General features: G+C 65.5%; 1 protein-coding gene and 1 long non-coding RNA gene across 5 annotated transcripts in view; one reads left to right on the forward strand and one right to left on the reverse strand.

The window, feature by feature from the left end:
* On the reverse strand, nucleotides 1–20,537 carry ABCA2 (ATP binding cassette subfamily A member 2). Of its 4 annotated transcripts, none has more exons than XR_013520282.1 (48): nucleotides 20,375–20,537; nucleotides 16,806–16,899; nucleotides 15,686–15,797; nucleotides 15,448–15,611; nucleotides 15,111–15,238; nucleotides 14,905–15,015; nucleotides 14,435–14,653; nucleotides 13,749–14,116; nucleotides 13,402–13,561; nucleotides 12,281–12,409; nucleotides 12,010–12,177; nucleotides 11,831–11,927; nucleotides 11,474–11,647; nucleotides 11,270–11,372; nucleotides 11,063–11,177; nucleotides 10,780–10,970; nucleotides 10,473–10,623; nucleotides 10,192–10,396; nucleotides 9,843–10,007; nucleotides 9,560–9,740; nucleotides 9,233–9,445; nucleotides 8,949–9,145; nucleotides 8,688–8,870; nucleotides 8,271–8,455; nucleotides 8,031–8,151; nucleotides 7,584–7,820; nucleotides 7,256–7,462; nucleotides 6,891–6,993; nucleotides 6,486–6,799; nucleotides 6,197–6,410; nucleotides 5,972–6,077; nucleotides 5,756–5,867; nucleotides 5,613–5,673; nucleotides 5,353–5,527; nucleotides 5,086–5,201; nucleotides 4,858–5,005; nucleotides 4,384–4,507; nucleotides 4,175–4,307; nucleotides 3,850–3,967; nucleotides 3,491–3,669; nucleotides 3,281–3,422; nucleotides 3,069–3,203; nucleotides 2,588–2,691; nucleotides 2,120–2,247; nucleotides 1,807–1,909; nucleotides 1,528–1,665; nucleotides 1,206–1,412; nucleotides 1–731 (listed from the first exon to the last, which is right to left on the reverse strand). XR_013520282.1 is itself a non-coding variant. In XM_078332580.1 (48 exons), the coding sequence occupies exons 1-48, from the start codon at nucleotides 20,438–20,440 to the stop codon at nucleotides 696–698; spliced, it is 7,305 nt and encodes a 2,434-aa protein (XP_078188706.1). In that variant the 5' UTR covers nucleotides 20,441–20,537; the 3' UTR covers nucleotides 1–695. The 4 variants fall into 4 exon arrangements, 3 of the variants coding, with proteins under 3 accessions (XP_078188706.1, XP_078188712.1, XP_078188709.1); XM_078332580.1 differs by having other exon boundaries at nucleotides 2,120–2,212; XM_078332586.1 differs by lacking the exon at nucleotides 20,375–20,537 and adding an exon at nucleotides 17,572–17,779 and having other exon boundaries at nucleotides 2,120–2,212.
* LOC144577084 (uncharacterized) overlaps nucleotides 16,676–21,237 on the forward strand; it is an 11,633-nt gene continuing 7,071 nt past the window's right edge. The window contains exon 1 of the long non-coding RNA XR_013520369.1: nucleotides 16,676–17,015. This is a non-coding gene — a long non-coding RNA (uncharacterized LOC144577084). The remainder of the gene's footprint in view (nucleotides 17,016–21,237) is intronic.

Below are 21,237 nucleotides of genomic sequence, written 5' to 3' on the forward strand. Positions count from 1 at the left end.
GGCCTTTTGTTTATTTATTTAAAACAAACATCTGTGCACTATGTACTATGTACAGGTCCGGCTCCCAGGCAGGTGGTTGGAGAGGGGGCTAAGCTGGGTGGGAGAGCAACGGCAGCTGGGGGGTGGGTCTGGCCCCTTGCCTGGCCAGCAGAGCCAGCTTCTCCATTCCTGCCACCTGCCAGCTGGCCCAAGCTGATGGCATCCCATGGGGCGGCCACCTCCCTGCAGGGAAGCAGGGCCAGGGGAGCCTCTTCTCAAAGTAAAATAAATACGGACTGACCCAGCCCCACTCACAGCCTGCCCTGGCATCAGCCTTCACTGTAGGGAAAACAGCTGGTTCCAAGGCCAGGCAGGAAAAAGGCCAGCAGGGCCTGGTCCAGCTGGTGTTGCCTCAGGTGGAGAGCAGAGCCAGGCAGGGGTGAGGGGCCAGGTGGACCCCGAGGCTTTAAGGCAAAGCAGGGGGAGGGCGTGTGCAGCCTGGGCCGGGTCAGCCTTTGGCACAATTGGGGGCGGCAGCTGCAGTGACCACAGGGCGTGGCCGAGTACGGGGGCTGGAGGGCCAGAAGCCTTGGTCCTCAACCTCCACTCCAGGGCCTGGCAGCAGGCACTGGGGGACTGCTGTCCCCACTGTCAAGTCCCTGGTCCAGCACCAGGTGGTCAGCGGAGTGTGTCCTTCCTGGCCCAGCGCTGGGTGGTCAGCAGAGCGTGTCCGTGTTGAAGGACAGCTGGGCCTGTGCACAGGAGAAGCCAGGCATGGGCGGCATCCTGTGCCACCTGCTGTGGGGCTAACACTCGTGCTGGCCTGCCCTGGCCCTCTTACGGGCTGGGCCTGGATGCAGTGTCTCCCCACAAGCTGCCCCTGTGTCTGGGTTCTCCTAGGCCTCCGTCTGCCGAGTCCGGGGGCCACTGAATCTACACAATCCCCTGTTTCCAGGCTCTGGTCCCCTCTGCCCCATCCTGGCCCTGTGCCCCTCAAAGGCCCCAGCAAGTCTGGGTTCTGCGGTTGGGCTCTCCAGGCCTGTCTGCAAGCCCTCCTCGCCCACTCTGCTCTCTTGACCTGTGGACAGCAAGCATCCTGGGGCCAGTTCTCCCCCAACCCCATCCCAGAACTGGAGCCACCAGGCAGCCTGGGTCCAGTGGGCAGGGCTAGCTGGAGTACCCAGCCCCTGCAGAGCCCTGGGCAGCAGTGAGGGCAGCCTGCTCACCCGCTCCTCCTCGAAGCTGATGAGGCCCTCATCCTCCGTGTCCAGGTCCTCAGGCTCATCCGCCACAAGTGCCCGGAGCTCCGTGGGGGCCGGCCGGGGCCGGAGCAGACTGAGCAGGCAGCCGAGAGGGGACTGCAGTGCGGATGGTGCCTCCGTCTCCTGCTGCTCCAGGTTGTCGCTCTGCTTCTTGGCGAAGTTCACGAATACCTGGTGGGTGGGGCAGGCGTGTGGGGAGGGAGCAGCCTGGAGCGGGGGGATGGAAGGTGCCAGGCAGAGGAGGAGATAGGGCAGGTGGGGGGCTGGGTTACGGTGTGGTGCTCACGTTGTCCAGTGTGGTCTGGCTGACTGAGTAGTCCTCGATGCCCAGCACACCGGACACCTGCTCCATCTTGCTGAATACCTGGGCCAGCGAGATGTGCTCCGACTTGAGCTGGTACTGTACCTTGGTGTGGTGGCGCTCCTGCAGGCGGGAGGTCAGAGGCCACTGGTAGTGCTCCCCATGCAGTGCTCCCCTGCCCTGCAGCGCCCTCTACCACGCAGTGCCCCCCCTCACTCCCGGCCGCCCTGCAGCACCTCCTCGGAGACACTGAGGACCGCGCACCTTGAGCATGGCTTCCGGGAAGTTCCGGTTAAAGAACCGCACCACGTCCTTCACACTCTGGCTGCTCTTCGTTCTCACGGTGATCATGTAACCATCTCCGAACCTGGTGGGACAGGCCCGTGGCCCAGAGCCCAGAGCCCTGCGCTGCCCAGCCAGAGCCCCAGCTCCCTAGCCTCCTGGCCCCACAGCCCCCAAAGACACCCCAGGAAGCCCCATAGACCCTCTGGCCCCACAGCCCTCACAGCCCTGCAGCCACCCCCACGCCTGGCCCTGCCCCAGCTCTGGCCCTGTCCCTGGCCCCACCCCAGCTCACCGGTTCTTCAGGTGCTGGATGCTGCCCAAGCACCGCAAGCGTCCATTCACCATGATGGCCAGCCGCGTGCACAGCGCCTCACACTCCTCCATGCTGTAGGACATGCACAGCTGGCACCGCAAGGGATGCTGCGGGGTGGGGCACAGCGGGGAGGGGTGGGGGGCACAGCAAGGAGGGAGGCACAGCAGGGAGGGGTGGGGGCACAGTGGGGAGAAATGGGCACAGCAGGGAGGGGCAGAGGCACAGAGGGAGACAGGTGGAGGCCCAGTGGGGGGGGGGCCCAGTGGGGAGGGATGGGGCACAGCAGGGAAGGTGGGGGCACAGCAGGGAGGGGTGGGGGTACAGTGGGGTGGGGGCACAGTGGGGAGGGTGGGGAGCACAGTTGGCAGGGGTGGGGGTACAGCAGGAAGGGGTGGGGGTACACCGGGGAGGGGTGGAGGCACAGGGTGGAGGGATGGGCGGCCTCACCTGTGTGATGTCAATACCACTGAACGTCCTGTCTTGATGAGGTCGAGGATGAGGTTCCAGAGAAAGCGCCGGGCCTTGGGGTCCATGCCTGTGGTGGGCTCGTCCTGGAGATGGCGGCAGGTTCAGCACCCTAACCCTAACCCAGTCTGAACACTGCCCCTGACCATGCTCACCAGGAAGTCAAAGGCCCAGCAGCCACCCCCAACCACTACCCAGGGCTCACCAAGAAGATGAAAGCTGGAGGCCCCCCACGCCCTTTCTCCCCACTTCCTTCCCTATTCTGCCCCCCAGCCAGGGCTCCAGGAGTCACTAGGAAGACGAAGCCCAGATACCGTCCCCCACCCCCATGTTCCCCCAACAGGGCTCACCACCAGGAAAATGAAGGCCAGGCCCACCCCCTGCTCCCTGTCCCTCCTAGAACTCACCACTGGGAAAATGAAAGCTGGGTACACCCCCTGCTCCCTGCCCCCCTAGAACTCACCAGGAAAATGAAGGCCGGGTACCCAATGAGGGCGATGGCCGTGGAGAGCTTCCGCTTGTTACCACCACTGTAGGTGCCGGCCGGCTTGTCTGCGTACTTGGTCAGCTCCAGCTTCTCCAGAGCCCACTTCACCACCTGGCCAGGGAGGCAGCCGTCAGCAGAGGCGGGGCCGCCCAGCTCCCTGGCCCCTGCCCTGCCGCATGAACCCTCACCCGGGTCTCGTCCTTCCACGGGATGCCGCGCAGCCGCGTGTACAGCTGCAGGTGCTCCCGGGCTGTGAGCTCGTCAAACAGCGCGTCGCACTGCGGGCAGTAGCCGAGGCTCTGCTGTACCTGGAGCAGCTCCTTCAGCACACTGGGGACACAGTGGCCGTCAGCGCATGGGGACGCGATGGCCCCGCCCAACCAGGGCTCCCGCCGCACCTGTGTCCATTCACGAAGGCCTCGCCCCCTGTCGTGCTCTCATCGCCCGTCAGCATCTTGAAGGTGCTGGTCTTGCCCGCACCGTTGACACCCAGGAGGCCGAAGCACTCACCGGGACGCACACCCAGGCACAGGCGGTCAACCGCTAGGATGCGGCCAATCTTCCGGGACTTGTAGACCTGGCCAGGAGCCTGCCCACTCAGCGGGGTACGGGGGAAGGGGGCGTGGGGTCCCACCACCCAACCCCATGCTGCCCCCACCCTGGCCCTGACCCACCCCCTAGCCCAGGGTCCCGCCCAACTGTGGGGCCCCACCCCCAGACCCTGGCCCACCGTGCCCAGGCCCCACCCAGAGCCCACCTTGGTCAGGTTCTCAATCTTGACCATATCGTTATCTGCATCTCCCCGGAGCACTCGCTGCCTTTCACTGGCCACATCCACGTCATCCTCCACAGGCTTGGTAGACACGGGCATGCGCCTGGAGGCAGGGTGGATGGTGTCCCACACTCCCACCCAGCCCCCCTCCCCACCACTGGCGTGGAGTCCTCTGGCTGTGGCATGCAGGACAGGTGGGCAGGCCCCTCTCCCATCCCTGCACCCCACTTGCCCCCACCTCCTGCCCTGCCCGTCCCCGTCTGCCCCTGCTCCCACCCATGCTCCCACCCCTGATGTGCACCCTGCTCACTGTGGCCGCCGCAGGAAATTGTACTGGCACATGATGGTCAAGAAGAAGCCCACGACGCCCTCAACTGCCATGGCCACCAGCCCGCGCGTGACAATGTCCCACTCGAACGGGGACTTCATCTTGTCAAACTGGCCTGTGGGGCAGCCAGTTCAGTGCCTGTGCTGGGGCCTCATGGGGCCCTGACGCTTGCCCTGCCCCATGGCGCTCACCGATCTTGGCATAGTACTCATTGATGTACTCATTGTAGGCCATCTCCATGAGCCCGTGGCCCAGGTTGTAGTTGGGGAAAATGAGAAAGCAGCTTTTCAGGTAACTGTTGACGACCTTCAGGTCCTGCGGGGTGGCCGGTGTCAGGGCACAGCCTCTGCAGGGCCTGCTGCCCCTCCATGTCGCTGCCACCCCCCCATGTCACTGCCACCACCCATGTCGCCTGCCACACCCCCATGTCACCTGCCCCCGCCGTGTCGCCTGCCGTCCCCCATGTTGCTGCCACCCCCCATGTCGCCTGCCGCCCCATATCGCTGCCACCCCCCATGTCACCTGCCGCCCCATATCGCTGCCACCCCCAATGTCGCCTGCCACCCATGTTGCCACCACGTCACCGCCCCCCATGTAGCCTGCCACCCCCCCATGTTGCTGCCACCCCCCATGTCGCCTGCTGCCCCCCCATGTCGCCGCCCCACCTTGTCATGCTCAAAGAGCTGTAGCAGGAAAGTGGCCACAGTGGCGGTGATGCCGATGAAGAGGTTGATGACAATGAGGAACACGTAGGCTGAGCTGGGGACCTCAAACCAGAAGGAGGCCGGGTACATGATGGGTGTGATGGACCACCTGCGGCCGGGTGGTGGGCAGTGGTCAGCGGGCAGCCCCAGCCCCACCTGAAGCCGCTCCCCATCTGCTCGCCCCCTTACCCATAGAGCAGGAAGAGGGAGAGGACAGCAGGGAAGTTGGTGGACGAAGTGTAGGCCGGCAGGTCGAACACAAATAAGATGATGACGCAGCAGGTGGCGGGGACCAGGTAGTTGAGCTGCAGGGCAGGGGCGGCCAGTGAGGGACCCAGGGTGAGTGGGGATGGGGGATGAGAAAGGTCAGGGACCCCCATGGCCATGCTGAGCACATTGGGACAAGGATGGGGGGATGAGAAGGGTTGGGGACCCCCATGGCCATGCCGAGCGTACCATGTCCCACACATAGTTGGCCAACCAATAGATGACGGGGTTGCAGCCACTGACAAACTGCAGGTGCTTGGCCTTGGTGGACTTCTCAGCCACGAGGAAGACTACGAAGCTGGCTGGCACGAACGACATGGCCACGATGATGAAGATGGCGATGACAACATCTGTGCCCTGCAGCCTGGGGCAAGGAAGCCCTCAGTCCTCACGGCCCCTGGGGCTGCAGCGCCCACTCGCCCCACCTCATCCCCACTGGCCACACTTACAGGTAATCCAGGGAGAGGCTGGCGCTGGTCTTGTTCATGGGGTGGTTGGTGACCGTGATGCCTGCACGGGGGAGGGCAGCTTCAGGCTCCTGCGCCATACGGCTGGCCCGGGTCCTCCCCGTCCCACCTGCCCATCTGCTCACCATAGGCCGCGGGATTGCCCTTGCTCTTGGGCAGGTTGGCACGCAGAATGGCATTGTTGAGGCTGTTGAGGTAGGTGGGCATGCTGTGGTAGCCCTTGTTGTTGTAGAAAACCTGGAGAAAGACGAGGCCCCAGAAAGGCCCCGGCAGCCCCGTGGGTCCCTGCAGACCTCAGGGGGCGCTGGACACCATGGAGCCCCGGCTGCAGCCTCACTCACCTGGGCAGCCCTGCGCACCGCAACCTTCCTCACCATGGGCGGGGCCCTGGCACCAAATGAGGCCGGGATGGACTTCAGGACGTTGCCAAAGGTGATGGCCCCGTATCTGGCAGGTAGCGGGGAAGGGCAGTGAGGCTATGCAGGGAATGAGGCTTGGGGGCAGGAGTGGAGACTAGGCGGGTGGCAGCTGGCCTCCCTCACCCACAGCCTCCCCACCCAGCTCACCGGTGCAGTCGGAAGCGGTCAGAGGTGAAGAGCAGGTACTCAGAGACATTGTGGCCGGTGATGTCTGTCAGGATGTCGCCTGTGACCACCCGCATCTGGGGTGGGTGCCCCCCCACACTGCTGGGGCAGGAGAAGCTGGTGCCCTGCGAGGAGCAGGTGCAGCGGATGGGCTCCCGAACCAGGCGCGGCAGGGAGGGCGCCGACGTCCACATTTCTGTGGGCACAGCATGGCGCGGTGAGAAGGTTCCCTCACTGCCCCTGTCCCCCGGCAGGCTTCCCAAACCACTACCTGGTCCGGTGGTGGGCGGTAGAGAGATGTTCCAGGCCTGCAGGTCCTCATCCAGAGACGCAGGGGAGTCAGACGGGGCGGGCGAAGGTGGAGGAGGCACAAAGTTAGACAGTGGCAGACCCTGCGTGAAGGACTCCAGGCACATGCTGTCGAAGAACCGAGCGGCCAGCAGGCGAGACTCCCCGCTGCTCAGGTTCAGCGTGGGCCCCAGCGAGCCGTTGGCGGGAGACTTGAGCACGCAGGTGGCACCCACGCCGGACGGCAGCCGGAACGTGCTCACAAGCTGCTGGGGGCTGGCGTCGGGCGACTGCAGTCTGCGGGCAGCGGTGGTGTGAGGTGGGGCCACCCGGCTCGCCTCCTGCACCCACCCCACCACCACGGCTGCACCCCCACCAGCGGCCTCACCGGTACTCGTGGCGCTCCTCGTTGGCGTAGGGGATGAAGTTGCCGCGGGGCTGGGTGTAGTTGTGGTACTGAGAAGGTGACAGGACCAGCGGAGGCAGGTCACCTGGCAGGAAGAGCAGGGAGCCCTAAGCGGGTTCTGCCCACCAGCCAGCGGGCCCCCAAGCCTCCGCCCCCTTCCCCGAACCCCAGAGGACCCATGCTGGGGGTCTGGACCCAGAGGGGGCAGGACTCCCAGATGAACCTCCGGCATGTGCCCAGCCTCAGGTGTGGGGTGAGGCCCAGAGTCAGGAGACTCAGGAGTGGGCATCCCCACGGCCCCCAGGGGAGGACACAAGCCCAGCACCCCAGCCCAGCGGGCGGCATACCAATCTCCGGGACGGACAGCGCCACGGTCATGGCCACGCAGACAAAGAAGGCCGGCAGTAGGATCTGGGAGAAGAGGGCCTTGGAGTTGCGGCGGGCACAGTGGAAACGTTTGACCAGCAGCCCATGGAACTGGCGAAGCTTCAGCCACCCGCCATCCAGCTTGCGGCTGCTCTGGCCGACCCTTGACAGGGCCTCCGCCTCGGCCTCTGTGCAGGGAGGTGAGGGTTGAGCAGGCAGCTCCGCGGTACCCTCCCCACAGGCCGCCCCCATGCAGCCCCGCCATGCCGCCCCATCACTGCTGCCCCAGCTTCACCCGGCCACCCCCACCTTGCAGGCTGACATTGTCTGGGTCCTGTGGGTTATCAAAGAGGGGGCGGTAGTCGCCATATACGTCGGCGTAGCCAGCTCCCTCGTCGCCGCGGGCAGAGCCCACCGATGACACAGACTGCAGCGACGCCTGTGACTGCGCCAGCTCTGAGCACCAGGCTAGGTTACCGGCGTGGCTCTCCCCGGACGCTGGGCCCTCTGCCCCAGGGAGTACATCCTTCCTGGACTCCTTCACATCTGCCACAGTGGAGGGGCCGAGAGGACACTCAGGGCTACCTGCCCCAAGGCCTGCCCAGGACCCCAGTCCCTGGACTTGACCCCAGCTCCCAGGACCTCTGGCCACCATGACCCCAGGCGGTGCTCCCAGACACCAGGCTGGAGCGATAGCGTGGCTTGAGTTGGGGCCCTGTGGGTGGGGTAGGCTGAGCAGTGGCCCCGGCCCCTCACCAGCCTCACTGTTCTCCAGTGACTGATCCTCCTCGGACACCTTGAGGAACACCTCCTCCAGAGTTGTGTCCATCAGCCCGAAGCTGCTGAGGTGCAACGCGTCCAGGCTGCGCTCCAGGTGCTGCCGGGGTGGCGCAGGGTGAGGCTGCAGTGTGGACGCCCAGGCAGGGGTGCGTCCACCTCCCCCGCCCGCAACTGCTCCACCCACCCTTGCGCCTGGCCGGTTCTCAGCTCTCACACCTGGAAGAGGCGCTCGAAGGCCCCCTTCTTGGCGGCCTCGCTGGGCAGGATGTAGGAGAGCTCTGTGCTGGTGTCTGAGACCAGCAGGCAGGAGGCCACATGTGTGCGGATGAACTGGGACACCTGGGGCTCCGAGCAGCTTCTCAGCTGGGCCCGGCCTGGAGGGCTGGAGGCCAGCCCTGGCTCTGGGAGGGATGGGGGAGCAGGGAGGTTTCACTCAGGGGTTGGGAAAAGGGACCCCCGATGGGAACCCAACCGGCTCAAGATGAGCGGCATTGGAGAATATGGGCAGGCCCCAGCAGGTATCCTGGGCCCAGCAGGTGACAGTGAGGACCCGGACTCTGCATTGTGGGCTCTCAGGTGGGGGTCCCGGGGAAGGGATGGCCCGAGGCCAGCTCAGGCAGCTTCAGCACAGACCTGGGGGGGCCCCCGGCTCAGCGGGCCGCTTGACCAGCGTGAGGCGGTACCCATCACCGTAGGTGCCCTTGAGGAAGAGCGGGGAGCCGCAGCACTTGAGCTTCCCATGGGAGATGATGGCAATGCGGTCCCCAAGCAGGTCGGCCTCGTCCATGTGGTGGGTGGACAGAAGTATGGTGCGGCCTAGGGCAAGGCCAGACCCAGGGTCAGGGGGCTGAGGAGGCACTGCCCGTGTCCCCACCCATATGGCACCCTGCTCACCTGGCTTGTACTTCAGGATGAGGTCCCAGATGGCCCGGCGCGCGTAGGGGTCCACGCCAGCCGTGGGCTCATCCAGGATGATGGCGCGAGAGCCGCCCACGAAGGCAATGGCCACAGAGAGCTTGCGCTTCATGCCGCCAGACAGCGTCTGCACCAGCGAGTGCCGCTTGTTGGAGAGCTCCAGGTCCTCGATCATCCTGGGACAGGGAGGCAGGTGTGGGGCTGGGCCTGGGCAGAGCCCCAGGGCTCCGCCACCCGCTGCAGCCCGCCCTGCGCCCACCCACTTGTCCATCTCTTTGCGGATCTCCTCCTGGGCCATGCTCTTGAGCCGGGAGTAGAACCAGAGGTGCTCCTCCACCGTGAGCCGGTCGAAGAGCACGTTGTGTTGCGGGCACATGCCCAGGTTCTTGCGGATCTCATCCATCTCCGTGCGGATGTCATGCCCATAGATGGTGGCAGAACCCGACGTGGGCGGGAACAGGCCGGTCAGGATGGACCTGGGTGGGTGGGCAGGGTCATGGCCCCATGCCCCCTGCCGGGGCCCCACCCTGCCCCTAGTTAGGACTCCTGCTGGTCAGCAGCTGCCTACCGCCCATTCGGCCAACACTCACATGGTGGTGGTCTTGCCCGCCCCATTGTGGCCCAGGAAGGAGACCACCTGGTTCTCGTAGAGGTTCAGGCTCAGCTTGTTTAGGGCCAGCTTCTTGTCATCCTTGTAGACCTTGGTGAGTTTGTCCACGCAGACGACCAGAGGCAGATGGGTGGGCTCCTCCTCCATGCCACGGGTCTCCTCTGCACCAGGGCCATGGGTCAGCCGGGTGCGGGCAGCACCGAGGCCACCCAGGACTCCAAACCCAGCGTCCTCCCCAGTCACCGTTCAGGTGCCTGCCTCACCGAAGCGCCGGCTCTCCATGGCACAGGCCTGGTCCTCCTCCATGACACTGAGGCGGGGGGTGCGTGCCCATGGCCAGCTCCATTCCCAGGCTTCCGTCCGCCCACTGCCCAGCCAGTAGGACTTCTGCAGTGGGAAGTACCAGGGCCGGGGCAGCCCGTACATGCCTGGGGGTCGGGGAGGGGAGGGGAGGCTGACCTAGGGCCTCAGGTGACCATCCACCATATGGGCCATGTGCCCTCCTCCCAGGGAGCCACCCATGCTGCATCCAGGAGTGGGCCCAGAGCGCCAGTCCCCAACCCTGGCTGGGGACCCCTGCCTCTCCCCTGCCCTCCAAGCCCTGGACAGTACCTGGGTGCACCGCCTCGATGTACCACGTGAGGATCCCATAGACCACGGCATCCACCATCAGCATGGTGACGGCAAGGAGCAGGTTGAAATCGTCCCCCTCCACTGGGGACTGGCTGAAGGTGTGCCACTGGATGCCCACGCCAGCCACCTCATACAGCGCGAAATACTTGGAGCCCAGGCCGAAGGCCGTCGTGGACATGAGGGACTGAGGAGATGGCAATGTAAATGCGTGGGGTGGCCCAGCACCCCAGTGGTCCACCTGCCCTCACCACGAGCCTCACCGCAATGCACTTCTCGAAGGCCGTGATCTTATCATGCGCCACCTCCTCTCGGATCGCCACATACATGTAGGGCACATAGCTCAGGAAGTAGATGATGCCGCCGCAGGCTGAGGCCAGCTTGGCCTTGGAGTACAGCACGGATACCAAGAAGCTGGTGGGCATGGGCCGGGCATGCCGTCACCCACCACACGCCTGGCCTCCCCATCTGGGCAAGCTCCTGATGGGGTCCAGGGGTTCTGAGGGGGCATGGGGTGAGCTCGCTGAGCAAGTGCCTGTCCCAGGCCCCTCCCACCGTGGCCGTGCTCACCAGAACATGATGGTGGCCACGGCGTAGACGGCCAAGAAGAGCCAGATGATGATCACGTGGCTGTGCATGAGAACCTGGCCGTACTTGAGAATGGCGGTGAGCGCAGTCACCGAGATGGACAGCTGCACGAAGCCGGTGATGAACCAGGCCACCCAGTGCACTGCGTTGTTCAGGCCCATGGTCTTCATCACCTGTGGGTGGCCAGGGATTTGGAGCAGGACCTGGGGAGGACGCCGCCCCTCCCGGCCAGCCCACGCCTCCAAGGAGGGTCCCCGCTGCGCACCTCCTTGAGCCGGTGCTCCTTCTCTGCCACGATGTGCTGGATGGTCATGGCCACGGAATAGACCCAGGAGATCACCATGCACAGCGGCATCATGTGCTCAATGACAAACAGGAAGCTGCGGGGAGGCCGTGAGGGACGGGGAGGCCGTGAGGGATGGGGAGGCACGGCTCAGCCCCAGCCCAGCCCGCCCGGGCGCCCGGCACTCACTCATCCCGCGTGTAGCAAGGGTAGGGGAACATCTGCACGTAGCTGCCCGGCTCCACCACATCGTGCCCCACGAAGGTGTCAATGATGGCACGCTCCATCATGTCTGCAGGTGGAGGCAGCCATCAGGCGCCAGGCAGGCCCTCACGTCCTCCCACCTGTCCTCCCAGCCAATCCTCCGGCCCACCTTCCGGGCCCACCCCTCACCCTGGATCCAGACGAAGCCGTAGAGGAAGTAAAAGCGGCCGCCAGTGTTGGGTCCGGGCCGCCAGTAGGCACGGCGGATCTCGTTGGTCTTCTCGGTGAAGCTGGAGTTCTGCCGGATCTTGTAGTGTACGTGCGGCGGGAGTGAGCCATCTTTCCGCGTCTGGAAGATCACACCTGGGGCCGGGAGGTGGGGGCGGGGCCAAGGTGCACGGTGGGGCCAGGATGCAGGGGTAGGCCGGAGGTAAGGGGCGGGGCCAAGATGCAGAGGTGGAGCCAGGGTACAGGGGCGGGGCCAAGGTACAAGGGCAGGGACAGAAGGGTCTAGGGAAAGGTGGGGCGTGGGGGGCGGCAGCTTACTGGCAAACACAGTGACGTTGTCCTGGTAGGCCTGGTTGAGCGTATAGTTGACAATGCTCTCCTCATCGGGGAAGCCCTTGAAGATGTCGACGCTCACCTAACGGGAGGAGCATCGCTGGAGCCCACCCTGGGCAGGAGCAGGGTAGGGGGATGGGGGAGCCTCGCTGGCCTCACCTCACCTTGGACATGAACTGGATCCAGCCACAGGCTGCGTTGTCAATGGTGTCCAGTTGCTGCAGGAGGGCCGTGCCGCTGGGCAGCGAGAAGCTGTCCTGGCGCAGGGCGGGTGGCAGTTCATCCAGCGACAGGTTCAGTGCCTCGGGGTGCAGTCGCAGCTCTGCCACATACTGAGGGTAGAGGAGCGGCTTGAGGGGGGCCTGTGCCTGCTGTATGGGGCAGAGGGGCTCCCCAAGCCACCCGCAGCTGCCTCCCTCACAGGCACCCTGGCACCTGCTGTAGCCAGTGCAGGTGTTGCTGCAGCCTGCCCTGCTCCAGGAAACTGCGGATCTCCGCCGAGATGTTGAGCCAGACCTGGGCATAGTGAGTCACGTTGCCCACAAATGCAAAAGTCTCATTGGCCTGCAGAGGGTGAGGCAGGGGCATGAAGCTCCTGGACAGACCCTACTGGCTTGGGGGCTCTTACCCCCCTCACCTCTCCAGAGTCGACGCTCCCCACCTTTCCTTTTTTTTTTCTGAGACAGGGTCTCACTCACCCATGCTGGAGTGCAGTGGTGCAGTCAGTGCTCAGGCTTACTGCAGTCCCTACCTCCCAGGCTCAAGAGATCCTCCCACCTCAGCCCTCCAAGTAGCTGGGATTACAGGCACCCGCCATGACCACGCCCAGCTAAGTTTTGTATTTTTGGTAGAGGTGGGATTCTGCTATGTTGCTCAAACTCCTCAGATCAAGCGACCCCCACCTTGGCCTCCCAAAGTACTGGAATTACAGGTGTGAGGCCCACCCCCGGCTCTCCACACCTTTCTGTGGCACTGTGTGAAACATGCTTTGCCCTCTGCTCCCAGGGCAGCAGGGCCTCCAGACCCCCAACTGCCCAGCTGTGCCCACCAGCTCCTTTGCTGGACCTCTCTCCATGCGTCCCTCAAGCACCCAGTACTCCACCCTCATTTCTCCCAGCTTATCCTAGGGACTCTCTCTACACCCAGGATTGGCCTCGTCCACAGGTCCTCCCCTCCCAGGTCAACGTCCAGCCCTGGCCTCTGCTTGTTCCAGACAGGACCTCTCATCCAGAACCCAAACTGCCCAACTGCCTGCCCACAGACACTCTGGAAGGTCTCCGGACACATCCATCCTCCACTAGCACTGCCCGGGCTGGCCACACCCTGCCGGGGAACCTGCTAAGCAGCCTCTCCAGTGCCTTCCCACAGCAGCCCCCAAAGCTCCCCAAAGGAAAAGTGGCCTCTGCTCCCCCAGCTGCAGAGCCTGTGTCCCACCTGAAACTGCGCCCCTGCACCCCTCCCTGCCAATTCTGCTGACCCCCTCTGCCCAGGGATCCTAAACCTGCAGATATCCCTCCCATTCTGCCTGTAAACACCCAGCATCCAGAGCCGCGAACCTTGAGGATGACGCGGTCGACCTCAGAGCCCGCGGGTGCATACAGGATTTTGGGGTTGCTGGTCATGAGGTGCACAAGGAGGCCCAGGTTCCGCTGCTCCTTGCTCGTGAAGCCCAGGGAGCTCATGTTGCCCCGCCGCAGTGCCTCCGGCTCAATGGTGCTGGGCAGAGGGCAGGGCCAGACCATCAGGGGTGGGGCCACAGGAGTGGGAGGGGCCTCGGGATGGGGCAGGGCTTCGAGGCTCAGGGCAGTGCGCCCAGTGACACCTCCAGAGCCAGAGCCTAGAGTCAGGGGTCAGGCCCTGCCTGGCTGTCCTCCTCACCCACATTCCCTCGCTGCCCACCTACCGGTTGTTGCCACACAAAATGGGCTGCAGGCCAGCCCAGAGCTGCACAAAGGCGGAGCACTGGCCCTGCAGCATGTCCGGGGTGGCAGGCGCTGCAGCGGATGGTGTGTCCTCCTCGGTGGTGGCATTGGGGCCTGAAGCTGCCCCCACCCCAGTGCCATTGGCTGCCCCGCCTGTACTGCTGGCCGGGGGTCCGGGGGTCCGGCCAGTGCAGGCACCCTGGGGCAGCAGCAGGGCCAGGGCTGACAGGACATCCACATCCTGCAGAACCTTCTGGGCATCCAGCAGGTCCCCCAGAAGTGCCTGCAGCCTCCAAGGGGGTGGAGCCTGTGGCGGGGAGTCCGAGCCGTTGGGGGCATCCAGGCCCAGCTGAGGGGAGACAGGCACGTGGGCAGTGCAGGATGGGATTGGCTGCAGGCGGGTGGCAGGTCAGGAGCGGAGCAGGGAGGAGAGCGGCAGGGGACACATGCTGGGGGTGCTGGGAGGGAGTCCACAGCCTGGGTAAGGGGAGCCAGGACAAGAGCTGGGATGGTGAACAGGGGTAGGGCATGAGCCACGGCACCACTGGGGGCATTGGACACCCACCCACAGGCCGCCTCCAAAGCGCAGCTTGGGCCCAGGAACCCGGAGCTCTCCAAGCAGCCCCAGCCCCTCCTTCCACTCAGGCAGCGGGCAGGAGGGCCTCACCTGCTGGGAGACCTTGGCCATGTCCAGCTGGTTCCGGAGCTCAGTGGCCAGCCCAGAGAAGCGCCTGGCACGCACAGTAGCCTGCCCACTGCAGACAGCATCCTGGTAGCCCTGCAGGGCCCCCTTCTGACTCTCGGGTACAGTGAGGATCCGGCCCAGCTCCCCGGAGCCTGGTGCGCAGGTGAGCCGTTCCAGGAGGGCAGGAGCCAGCAGCAGCTCCTGGGTGGGCACGGGTCAGTGGGGCCAGGCAAGGACTCTGTCTCCAGTCACAAGAGCCTCAGGTTTCACCGGCCCACCCACTGGCTGGCTCTGGAGCTGCGGGGGTCCTACCACAGGCCTGTACCTTCATGCTTGCTGCAGACCCCTGGGACCCTCCCCCTCTCCTGGGAGGAGCTCAAAGTCACCAAGGTGGAGCTCACCCGCAGAGGCAGGCAGCACTCTAGTCCCATCCCACTCTCAGACGTCCTCACCTCCATCCGGAACAGGGGATTGCTCCCCAGGTGGCTCCAGGGCTCCTGACCCTTGGGAAGGCCAGACTCTGAATCCAGGGCAGGCGAGGGACCAAAAAGCAGGTGGTAGACCTGGGGGTGTGGGGGTGTGGCTCAGAGTCCTGAGGATGGCTCAGCAACCAAGGGAGCATGGGGAGGGCAGAGGGGAGTGGCCAGGGCTGCCTCACCTCAGGCGGGTCCACGTGGGCGAACAGGAGGGCTTGGGCCGTGCTATTGGGCAGTGACAGGTTCTGAGTCAGGAAACGCCAGAGCTCCTGCGGGTCCCTGGCCACCGAGTCCAGCGAGAAGGAGGACACTGGGCAGGCAGGAAGGTGAGACTGAGAGGCTGCTCCACCTGCCAAGGTGCCCTCGGAGCCGAGCCCAGCACCACGGCTCTGCCGATGCAGCCGGCACAGTGGGAGCTCAGTGCAGGTGGAGGGGCCCCGTGTGGAGGTGGGCTTCAGCCCCATGCCGGCAGAGCCGGGTCTGCAGCCCCACCCCCCAACTTCCCTGCGCAGGGCACACCTGTGGCTCTGTCGGGGTAGCTCTCTGGGGTGCCCGGGCCTGCGCTGAGGGCCTCCAGATGCTGGCGCAGGGCCTCAAGCTCCGAGCCCAGGCCGGGCCGTGCTGGGTCAAACAGGTTGCCTTCCTCCACCACGCGGTCCAGGCGCTCGAGCAGCTGAGTGACCCTGCACCATGGCAGAGGTCAGCCACTGGATGGGCTGGAGCGGGGTGGGCGATCTGGGGACGGGGGGGCACTCACGTGGAGTTGGCATACTGCAGGAAGCCAAACTCATCCCGCTGGCCGTCCGGGCACAGAGACTGCATGACGGGCAGAATGCCAGCGGATGTCAGGGGCGCCGCGGTGTAGAAGGCTGGCAGACCCACGGGCAAGGGTGGGGCCGGGGACAAAGGGAAGAAAGAGGGAGAGGAATTCCAGAAGGGAAGGGAGACAGAAGCCGAGAAGAGAAATTTAAAGACAGTCAGGAAAGAGAAGCAGAATTAGGGAGAAGCAGAGCCCTGGCCCCAGCTGGGCTACAGGCCAAGCGTTGTGGGGGCAAATGACTCCAGCAGGTCAGAGGTCAAAGAGCCACTCACCACCCCTTCTGCCGAAATCCCAGAGCATTCCTTTCCCTCAGCCAGCGCAGGGCCACACGCCCTGGCACCCTCCCCACAAAAACATTTCAGCTGTGGCTCTGCCCACAGAGCCCAAGGGAGGACATAGGGCCCCACTGGGCAGTGACCTCTGACCCCTGGCCAGCTGGTTAGCAGAGTGAGTGCAGGGGCCTGAAGGATTAGGAAGGGAGACCAGCCCAGACCAGCCCAGACCAGCCCAGGCCAGCCCAGGCCAGCTCAGACTAGCCAAGGCGCCCTACCCCTAGAAGGCAAGACCAGGCACAGAGATGTCCCGCAGCTTGACCAGGGCACCAGCTGTGGGCCCGGGCCCACCCCAACCCCATGTCTGGAGACAGCTATTTCTGAGGCCGGCAGGGGGCCCGGGAGGGCTGTTAATGCAAGCAGGGAGGGCGCTCAAGCCAGGAAGGCCCGTGGGCCCCCTGCAGCTGCTGCCCAAACCAGCCAGGAGGAGGCGGCCGCTCACTTACAGACTGCATGCCAGCCGAGGACAAGACACCATGCGGGGGGGAAGGGGTCAAAACAGAACAGAGGAGACAGTGAGTGCCTGCGTCACCAGGAACAGGCATCGGCATCATCATTTGCGGCCATAGGCCAGCCCCTATCTCCACGCCCGGCCAGGAGACACGGCCCAGGACCACGCAGGGGAGCAGGCACCACACCTCAGGGACTCCAGGAGCAGGACACCATGTGCAGACGTGCACACAGCGCAGGCGTGCAAGATGCTGGGGGCTGCCCCCCACGCTCACCTTCCTTCACGGAGATGGTGGGTTTCTTCTGCCGCAGCCCCAGCAGGATGAAGAACAGCACCAGCGGAATGAAGATCTCGAAGGCCAGGACCCACTGCAAACAGTGGCCCAGTGAGGACGGGCAGACCCGTGCTCCCCAGGTCCTCCCCAGCCAGGACCACGTGCTCCCTGGGACCACTGAAGGTCTGAGCCCCTGCCAGGGCACTGAGGGTAAGGACTGTCTGGCTCAGCAAATCAGCTTTCCCATCCCCAGCTCTCACCGGGCCTACCTGCCCCCTGAGGAGCCCCAGGGCCCACAGGGACAAATCGGCCAGCTTGTGGTCTACTCTGACCCATGTATATCCCAGCTCATCTTCTCCCTCCGCACCTCTGTGGCTACCTGGGCAGGATCTTGGGGACCATCTGAACCACTGGCCCCACCTACAGCTCCCACAGTGCCCAGGGTTCACCTTCCTCCCCACCAATGCAGGGGTCTGGGGATATGAGGAGGTCCAGTTCAGAGAGGCCTGGCCTGAGCCCAGGGCCCTGAGCCTCAGAGAAGACCTGGTGAGGGTCTGACAGCCCCAGTCCCTGAGGCAAAAGCACTTCTCTCTGCCCTGTCTCCTCCCCTGACCCGGGGCAGCCCCACCAGTCTTGAGCCTCAGAGCTCAGTTTCCCCAGGTCAGCTCCTGCTGACCCAGGCTGGGCACCAAGGTGAGCCCTAGTGGGACCTGCCTAGAGTGAGGGAAGTGCCAGAGGCCCCCGCTTAAGCTTTGCTCACTTTCACCTGAAATCCAAGGACTTCACCCATTCTGGTGTCCCAGCCCCCAGCTCAGGGAGGGGAGGAAAAGCTTGGACCAGCTACTCTCAGGAGAGCCCTCAGTAGGCCAGCCCTCTCTGAGACCCACAGGACAGAGGGGCCCTGTCCTCCCTAGACCAAGGGTGAGCTCCCCAGCACCCAGTTTGGAGGCATCCTTCATCCTCGTCCCCATATCAAAACCTTTCAGAGCCCCCAGTGTGCTGTGTGGCCCGGGCCGAGCCCCCAGTCCCTGGGGTGGGGGCGGCTGTTGTGTTTACTGTGCTTGGACAATAGGGCTCTGTGGCTGGAACGTCATGCTATGTCTGTGCCTCAGCCCGCCCCAGCCTGTACCAGCCTCCACCCGCTCCCTGAGCCAGGATGGAACCCAGGGCTTGCCTAGGCACTGTGGGCACCAACAGGCACCAGGGTGAGGGTGGCTACAGGGGTGGGGCAATGCCAAGGCCAGGGTCACAGCGTGAGGTGCCAGCCCTGCCCACACCCGGCCCACTAAGGGTGCTGTAACTGCAACAGGCCCGGCTGCCTCCTCCATTGCTATAGCAACGGCCTCGCACGAGCTTCTGGGAGGAGGAGAGTCCTGGCTGGCGGGTGGCGGGTGCCAGAGGGGCACCTGGTTACAGGCGGCAGCACAGGTCTAGCGCGCCCTGGGTGCCCCATACGGGTGCCTGCAGGTGGCCCAACCTCCGTCTCTCAAGGCCAGCCCAGTGCCATCATGTTGCCTGGAGGCCTGGAGGCCCTCTCTGGGCTTGACCCCTCCCTGTAGTCCCTGCCTACTGTGTCAAGGGGAGAACAGGTGAGACCTGAGGGTGGTGCTGCCACCTGCCACCATAGGGGCTTCATGACAGTGACCCTGTCCCTTCACCAAGAGCAGCAGCCTGTATCCTGAGGGTAGACCCACATCCAGCTAAGAGGGCATGGGCCACATCAGCCAGGGAAACAGAGGCAGGGAGCTTGGAGGAGCCTGCTAGCAGCGCAGAGACCCTTGGTACCCACCCTCCAGACCCTAAGCTCCGCCCAGGGTGCGCCCCTGCCCCAGCAGGCCGCCGGCAGGGCAAACCTCTGCCATCCAAGCCTGGCCCCAAGAGTCCAGCTCTGACATCCAAGATCCTTCCCAGGAAAGTGGGAATCCAGCAGGCGTGTGGGGGTGCCCAGCGGCCCCAGCCCCACATCACAAACCTGGGAAGGACGCAGCCTCCCTGGGGAAACAGTTCCCACCTGCACCAGCCGAGGGCTAAGGACCTCCACTGTGGGCCAGTGGGCCTCTGGGAGCCCTGTAGGGTGGGGAACCAGAAAGGTCCTGGGGAGCAGCCCAAACCAGCAGCTGGGAGGAACTTCTGCAGTCAGGATGGCGCATGCCTCCCACCTGCCTGCCAGGTGCCCCATGAGCCACACTCCCTTCCCTGAGCGTTGTCCCCAGTGGAACAGGGGACACCATTCCGGTCTCTGCTCCCAGGCAGAGTGGGGGCTCTTTGTGACAACCCCCGGGGGCCAAAACTAATGCATGTCACAGTCCACATCCCTGTTCCCCTGGCCCTGCTCTGCTGTCCCCAGGCTGACCCAATGCCAAGGACTGTAGGCCTGGTCCGCAGGACCCCACTCAGCCAGCCCCAGGTGCCTGGGCAGGGCATGTACCTAACCCGGGCTCCCTGCCAAGGCCAGGTGCCCAGGGGAATGCTGCCAGCCGTGGTGATGATGGCCGCCCCACCTGCCCGCAGTCTGGCCTTCCCGAAGTGCATGTTGAAAGATAAACAGGCAAGGACTGGTGTGGCCCCAGGGGTCCTGGCTGGGCAAAAGGGTGTGTCTACCTCAGGTGCCCACCTGCTCTGGGCCCTGGCCTGGACAATACCGAGGGCCTTCAGAAACCCAAGCGAGCCCAGGCCTCTGGCCTGGGAGCTGCCCCTGCCCTTCCTAGGCTGGAGCCAAGCTGGCCAGCTGGGGTTATGGCACGACACCCATGCCCTGAAGCCCCTTGCTCCACGCAGGACTTCTGTCCCTGACCGATATGCGTTCCAAACCCTCAGGTCCACTGGCTGCCCAGGCAGTGCTGGGTAACCCGGTGGTCACAGCTCCAAACAGCAGACCCAGCCCCCAGAGGAGGTGGGGGGAACCAGGAGGGAATAGAGTAGACCAGGCTCAGGGAGAACTGACCCCAAAGGACAAAGGGGTGCAGAGACTCAGGCTGGCTGAAGCTGGCACAAGGACGTTCCCAGTGGCGAGGGCATCAACAAGGGTCATGGATGTGTGTGTGGGGGGGGAGGGTGGTGCGGGAGAGAGGATGGTGCGGGGGAGGGGAGGTGGACAGATGCCACGGCAGGCCGCTGCCCAAGGGCAGGGGAGGGGTGGAGGTTGGGCAGGGACGGGGTCTCCCCCAGGTCCCAGTAAGGCTGGGCCCAAGGGCCGTGGAACCTGGCAGCTGGATGGAGCCCCCTAGGCCTGCCCTCTGTCCTGGGAACTGGGGCCTCCCTGAGCCAGAGTCCTGAGCGCCGCTTGCCCCCCGCCCACAGCGGCCCCAGAGAGCGAGCTGCGGAGGGCGCGGGTGCCGTGACTCAGCCGAGAACCGCGATAACAGCGGACGCGGGGACGGGCTGGGCACGACCCAGCCACCTCCCGGAGGCCGCAGCGCCTGGAGGGACGGGCAGGGCCCGGCAGGGAGGGGGCCCAGGCCTGTATTGACCCCCGCGCCCGCCAGGGTCTGCGAGCGCCCGGCCGTCCGCACGTGCGCGCGGGGAGCGCGCGGCCTTGGGCTGCGAGCGGGCGCGTGGGGTGGGCTCACCGGGCTCCGGCGTTTGAGAGTCACATTCTTCCAGAGCAGCAGCTGCAGCTGGTGCAGGAAGCCCATGGCGGGGCCGCGCTCGGCCGCCTCAGCGCCGCGGCCCGCTCCTCTGCGCGCCCCGCCGGGCCCCGCCGCCCGCCGCGCCGCTGGGCATCGCCCGCGCGGGGGCGGGGCGCTCGGGCGTCCGGGACCCGATCTGCGCTGGCTCCGCCCCGGCGGCCGCGGTAACAGCGACTCTGCCGGTGCCCCTCCCGCCCCCGCTTAAAGGCGCCGCGCTCCGCCCGCGCCCGCCAGGAGGCGCCCGCCGCCCGGGCCCAAGACCCTCGCGCGCCGCCGCCGGGAAGCCTCCGGGCCGCCCCTCGCCGGGAGTCACGCCACGCGCGACAGCCCTCGCAGCCCGCATCCGATCCGAGAGCCCGCTCAGCCCCGGAGGCCGGGAACCCTCGCCGCCGCGCTCCGCTCCCGGGGCCCAGCTGCGCCCGCCGCGCTGGCAACTCTGCAGAGGCGCCCAGGCCTTCACTGCCCCCGGGGCGTCCGGAGCGGACGCTGGCGAGGCGCCGGCCCACTCCCCTTGAGGGTCTCCTGCGAGTCTCCTAAACGAGCACGTGGAGCCCAGGCGGCGCCCACCTGCAGGGGAGGCCGGGCGGCCGGGGGCTGGGTCCCGCATTCCGGGCAGCCATCGAAAGGGAGGAAACCCGAGGCCCCGAGAACGCTCGCCGTGGGTGGACAGGCCGGGGACCCCGGCTGCCCCCGCTGCACATGGCTCGTTTTTCTCCCCGTATCCGGGCGAGTCAGGCCCCAGAACCGAGAGTTCGGGTTCAGGCGGTTCCGCGGCGGTGGCTTGGCACCTGCTGCGGCGCCCG

Source organism: Callithrix jacchus, chromosome 1 (genome assembly GCF_049354715.1).
Source record: "Callithrix jacchus isolate 240 chromosome 1, calJac240_pri, whole genome shotgun sequence".
Lineage (NCBI taxonomy): Eukaryota > Metazoa > Chordata > Mammalia > Primates > Cebidae > Callithrix > Callithrix jacchus.

Excerpts from the sequence above, each read along its gene's own strand:
- ABCA2 (XM_078332580.1), bottom strand. The coding sequence starts at position 20,440 with ATGGGCTTCCTGCACCAGCTGCAGCTGCTGCTCTGGAAGAATGTGACT. Across the intron at positions 15,612-15,685 it reads CTGCAGTATGCCAACTCCAC|GGTCACTCAGCTGCTCGAGC; the intron begins GTGAGTGCCCCC and ends GCCATGGTGCAG. Across the intron at positions 4,308-4,383 it reads TGAGTACTATGCCAAGATCG|GCCAGTTTGACAAGATGAAG; the intron begins GTGAGCGCCATG and ends GCTGCCCCACAG.